At 56.0% G+C, this 5,638-nt stretch overlaps 1 protein-coding gene across 1 annotated transcript; it reads right to left on the minus strand.

Moving 5' to 3' along the window:
• Window positions 1-481: 481 nt before the first annotated feature.
• Window positions 482-5,628, minus strand: LOC123256430 (protein phosphatase 1 regulatory subunit 3F-like; the record flags this gene model as incomplete). The annotated part of the gene is made up of 2 exons (XM_044685048.1): window positions 482-2,272; window positions 4,763-5,628. Coding segments are annotated over 2 exons (999 nt in total), but the record flags the coding sequence as incomplete, so codon positions are not given.
• Between the last annotated feature and the right edge of the window lie 10 nt (window positions 5,629-5,638).

Consider the following 5,638-nt stretch of genomic DNA (forward strand, 5'->3'; position numbering starts at 1 on the left):
AGGCCGGGAGCCTCTGGCACGCCACCCCTTCCCCCCGCTCCAGCCCCCACGATGAATCCTCGGAAGCAATGCCGTGGCTCCTGCTATGTGTTCTGTGAGGCTCCTTGTAAAATCATTACTATCTCATGGGTGGGGAAGAACACAATGGGGAATGGAGCTGATGCCCTGGCCGGGTGGAGCTTCCGTGGTGTTTAAAAAAGAAAGCCCAAGCCCGTGAGCAGCTACCCTGGGGAGCCAGGCATGCACGGAGCGGGCGATAAGCTGGGCCACCCTGCAGGGCAACTTGGGAAAATCGGAACCATTCTTCCCAACCAGGGTTCACCGTTTTCCCCTCCTTCCTCTCCGGTCCTTGAGTTAACAACCCTGGCTGTTATCAGGAAAGCTCGGAGGTGGCTTCCTGGCTTTTCGGATACCTGGTATGCCAGAGCTCCTGTGCCTTGGTTTCCCCACCAAAGAGACTCTGGGGCCCAGTGTAAGGACTCATGGTTTATTTATTTCTTCAACATAAGGTACTTTCCCAACAACACCACTCTAAGGGAACTGGCCCAGAGAGGATCTGGCCCGTTCACGTCACAGACACCGGAGGCTCACGGAGAAGCGGCCAGCCGAGCGGTCGACAGTAGAAGGAACTTTAGATTTGGAGTACAGAGATCCGGGCTGCCAGCAACAGAGCCTTGGCGCGGTCATTTCATTCATCCAGATCTAGATGGAGTTAGAATACATTCTAGCCCTGCCAGCCTGGGATTCTAAGAGTCTGAGCAGAGACTCAAACTGAAGTCGGGTCAACCAGCATTTCCCACTTCCTATGTGCCAGGCACCATGCCAACTCGGGGCTGGGGCTACAAAACCAAACTCACTTTTTGCTAGTGGGGATGCCAATTAGCTTTGCCTCGTGGCCGGCCCAGGGAATTCCACTAGTCTTAGTGTATGTCCGATCCCTCCCTCTGGAGGACAGCCCGCTTGTCAACACTCCCTGTGCTCTACCAATAGGGATGCAGACATCTTGAGTCTCCTGGGAGTCGCATGAGTGCTTGCACTTAAAGGCCTCAAGTGCTCGCTGAAGAGGAGCAAGTGTGAGAATAACACGGGGGGGGGGGGGGGGGCAATGAGAGGGAGTGCCTGGCAGTCCAGAGCCCCATTCGTGCCCTCCTAGGCCCCCAGGCTGGCAAGGTGCTCTCCCCTCAACAAGAAGAAACATTCCTCTTCTTCTCCCAGAAGGGAAGGGCTTTGGCTCAGGACCCCCAAAGGTCAGAAGCTGGATTCCAGCCCAAGCTGGACAAAAGTTCAGGGCCATCCCTGTCAGGACGAGGTAAAGAAGTCTGAAGGGTAAAGCCAAGTTTTAGAGGGGCAGCAGAAAATGCACCGAATCTGTTGAGGTGCCCCACTGCCAAAGGCCCGTTAACACTAACAGACCGCCTGCTAGGCAGGGGTGGGGTGGGGGAAGCGGGAGGCATAGAGTTTTCGATCAGAAGCTGACAGCAAGCCACTCCATGGCATTTTAAGGCTTGGAACCCATTCCTCACAACAACCCTGGGAGGTCAGAGCCATTAACAACCCCATTTTATAGTTGAAGAAATGGAGGCCGAGAGTGGCTTGGCTTCCAAACCTCCCTGTTACTCTCCAGGGCACTGGCAGCTGAACATCTGCCTCAGTTTCTTCAGCTGTAAAAAAAAGCACCTGCGCCTCCGAGGGTGGTAAGGATCAAAAAATACTAGCATAAGCCTAAGTGGCAGATCTGATTGGTATCCAACTAAGACCCCTGGGAGTCTCCCCTGTAGGGTGCTCAGAGACCTGGCTGAACACCTCCCCCCTTCCCCCTCTTCTTTTAGTGCAAGAAGAATCCAAGGACTGTCTGCAGTGGTCATTCTCTCAGCTCTCTCCTACGTACAGGCCCTGGGGCTAACGAGCTGGTGCCAGTGTGGCTCTGGGCTCAGGAAATGAACTGAGTCCCTCCATCTTTTCGCAGCGGGGAGGTTAGGTCCTCCCGAAGAATGAGACACGTTTTAGCACGTTGGAGGTCGAAGAGCCCTTTGGAAGCAGAAGAGAAGATCTGGAGGCTGAAAGAGGGCGAACGACTTGCCGAGGCCCGAGGGGCACAGCACGTAGGCCAGAGCTGGAAGTGCCTCCCAAGTCTAGCGTTCAGACGGGCCCCAAAGTACAAACTGGTTCCAACCCAGCCAAATGAAGACTTGCCATGCTGGCTTTCCGATACTCACGAACTTGAACCTGATGCACAGCGATAATAAGAGGCCGCCAACTGAGCATTAGGCCACTGAAAAGAGGATTGAAAGGCTTGTTAGGAACCCCAGGCACCATCTCCTCAACAGGCTGCTTGCGGTCACTTCGAGACTGCGCTGGCAGTTCTCTTACAATCGGAATGCTTTGGTCTGAGCTGGGAAGTTTCCTGTCTTTTCTTCTCCCTCCTTTTCAAACTCTTATGTCTGGCCTTTCCAAAAGGTCTCCGGACTTGGAACTGGAAGGGACTGTCCAGCCCCTTCATGTGATAAAAGCCAGAGACCACACAGGGAAGGACCAAAGAGCATTTGGGGACTCCGGCTCCAACTCTACTGACTGTGGAGTAAGGGCCCGGTCTGTGCCAGGCACCAGAGATGAATTACCCAGACCAAAAGGGGCTCAGGAGTGCAGGCGAGGACAGGAGAGACCGAACGACAGTGCCGGGTTTATCGTCTCCACTGGAAAGACGAGGAGAGCGAGGCTGAGGGAAGGGGTTTTCCCCAGGTCACTCGATGAGACAAGAGCCTAAGTGATCAGACCTCTGGGTTCTGCTTCTGAAAACTATTCTGGCTAGGGCCCAGGCCACGGTGACCAAGCAAGACGGGCAGACACCACGATGGCCAAGTTCTCCCTTCACTCGGAGGCTTAGGCGCTTTTCCATGGCTCTCTACAGCTGTACACTCGGGGAAACGGGGGGGGGGAGGGGGGAACACGACAGAAGAAACTGCTCTTTGGCTGTTCCCAGCGACCCAGTCTGCGTTTTCTGGTCTACATGCCTCCTTCCTTCTGGCTAGCCCCTTAAAGGCCACCTCTAGTGCCACCTTGCCTGAGGCCCCTCAGAACAGGCAGCATTCTGGGGTCTCTCTGGTGTGTGTCTGGTGAAACCTGGCCCATTAGTCCAGTCTTCCACTGGATGTTACCCCATGCTCTGTTTGGGATGCTGGAGTAACTAGTCATCTATGCATATGCCACAGCCCCATACCCATCTGCGGTGGTGCCAAGCACATTTTGGGGGGCCCATTTTCTCTAGTCATTTTGTCAATGTGAGGAACTCCTTCTATGCAGTGAAGACACTCCCTCCGCTGAGTCCAGCAGTGTCTATATCATTTATAGTCTTAAAGCAGAGGTACCAAACTCCCCCAGCAGGGAACCAGATTAGAATGGCACGGGCGAATGGTTAACAAAGTAAAATACGACATCACACAGATAATGTGAATTTGTAGTTTTCTAAGTCACTACATAGCCAGCAGGGATCCCTTTGTATTTGAGTTTCAACACCACTGGCCTAGAGCACTAGTAACCAGCCCAAAGTCACACAGCCAGTAGGCCTCAAAGGTGGGATTCCGAAGTTTTCGGCCTCTAAGGCCAATCCACCATCCACTGTTACCACTCTGCCTGTCACATTAGAAGAGAATGGGGGTCCAAATGGATGACAGTGATCTGTGTGAATTCAGCTGGAGCATGAAGTCTCGTCCTGCCAAACTAGAAAGGTTTGGTTTTTTTTTTAATTTATTTTTATTATTTTTTTAAACCCTTAACTTCTGTGTATTGGCTCCTTGGTGGAAGAGTGGTAAGGGTGGGCCACGGGGGTCAAGTGACCTGCGCTCAGGGTCACACAGCTGGGAGGTGTCTGAGGCCCGATTTGAACCCAGGACCTCCCGTCTCTAGGCCTGACTCTCCATCCACTGAGCTACCCAGCTGCCCCCCTAGACAGGTTTTGAATATAGGACTGGGGACAGCCCCAGAGCTGGCCAGTGGGAGATAGCATTTTCAGATCTACTCCGCCACAAAGAGGCCATGGAGCACATCCACAGGGACCATGATGGGCCATCGAGGCTGTTTTTCTCAGGCAGTACTGGGCCTCCCTATCTGTAATCCCAGAGAAAATGGGACCGAGGAGTAGCTGCTTTTCTTCAACTCCAGCTTAGCATGGGGCCTCCCTATCTTTCCTCATACAAGGCTAGAAAGAACCTCAGATATAGTCCAGCTCCCTCCCTGAGGAGGATGACACTGAGGTTCAGGGAGGGGCTCTGCCCTAAGTCACAAAGGCAACAAGCATCTGGGGCTGAGTCTGATGCCGGCTCCTCCACTTCCAGTTGGAGAGGATGAGGCCGAAAGTCCCTTCCAGGTCTAAATCCTAGGACAACGTGACTCAGTCTACTATCCTGTCCCTGCTTTGCTCAGTTCTGCTGAGAGGTACTGCTCCAAGGCCAGTGACCTTAGCTGCTTGAGCAAAGATGGTTCAGAAGCAACTCAAACAGTAAGATCAAAAGGCACCACAACCAGAATTGATGAGACAGAGGCACAAGAGAGGCCCACAGCTGCTAGCAGTGTCTAAGGCCCGGGGGATTGGAACCCACTGGGCCGTCTTAGCTGCCTAACCCCTACTGGGACCTTTGACCCCCTTTGAATGGGGGGAAACAGGGACACGGCTGCCTGCAGACCATTAAGGAGCCGAGGCCCCAGAGGCCCATCCTGTGAAAGGTGTGGGTTAGGGGCAGAGTGTGGGCACTGTGCTGGAAGTTACCTGTGTCTGACAGGCTTCATACAGCTCTTCAGCTGTTTCGCCTCGACCTCCCAAAAGAGGTGCTTCGTTGGTGGGGGTGCAGGGGGTGCCAACAGGGGCCCCGGAGGCCCTGCCAGGCCAAGCCCCTTGGTCCGGGCTGCTGCCGCTGTCTCCTTCAGCACCACGGTATAGTTCTTGCCCTGGTTGTTGGCCCAATAGGTGGCCTCGGGGGTCTGGTACCGAACCACAAAGTCGATGCGGGCCCCATCCAGTGCCTTCGTGCCTACGCTGGGGGGCTCAAAGGGCAACTGGAAAGCGAAGCAGTCGGTCTGCCCCCCGTCCTCGGGAGAGCTGCTCCCCCCGGGGACGTAGTGGGCCGGGTGGTCTTGGAAGGTCAGCCAGCCGTCATGGGTGGCCCGCACATGCACTGCCTTATGGTAAGAGAGGTTGAGCACTCGGATTAGGCCGCGGAGAACCGGGGCTCGGCCAGGCATACCTGGATCCTCCGGAGGGAACAGGTCTTCCAGTTCCACCATTGAGCCCCGAAGGCGCTCCAGCCGGCCCGGGGCTGGGGGCAGCACGAAGGCCGGTAGCAGGTAGAAGGGAGGCCCGGGCCCTGCTCCCGGGGGGCTCCCGGGCAAGCCCAGCTCCGGGGGGGACTCGTCCTCTTCATCCGGCCCTCCTCCGAGACCCCCGCAGCCCCAAGGCTGGTAACGCCTCAGCTGGGCCAGGGGCAGTCCCAGGGCCTCGTCGGCGAAGAGCACGCGGCGGGGCCCTCCGGGTCGCAGCGGCTGCAGGGCTTGAGGCCGGCTCGGTCCCTCCTCCGGCTCCACGGCCTCCTCACACTGAGGCCCGCCTGGCTCTTGGGGACGGGCGGTGGTGGCTAGAGGCTCGGGC

This window comes from Gracilinanus agilis, unplaced genomic scaffold, assembly GCF_016433145.1.
Source record: "Gracilinanus agilis isolate LMUSP501 unplaced genomic scaffold, AgileGrace unplaced_scaffold5885, whole genome shotgun sequence".
NCBI classification, from domain to species: domain Eukaryota; kingdom Metazoa; phylum Chordata; class Mammalia; order Didelphimorphia; family Didelphidae; genus Gracilinanus; species Gracilinanus agilis.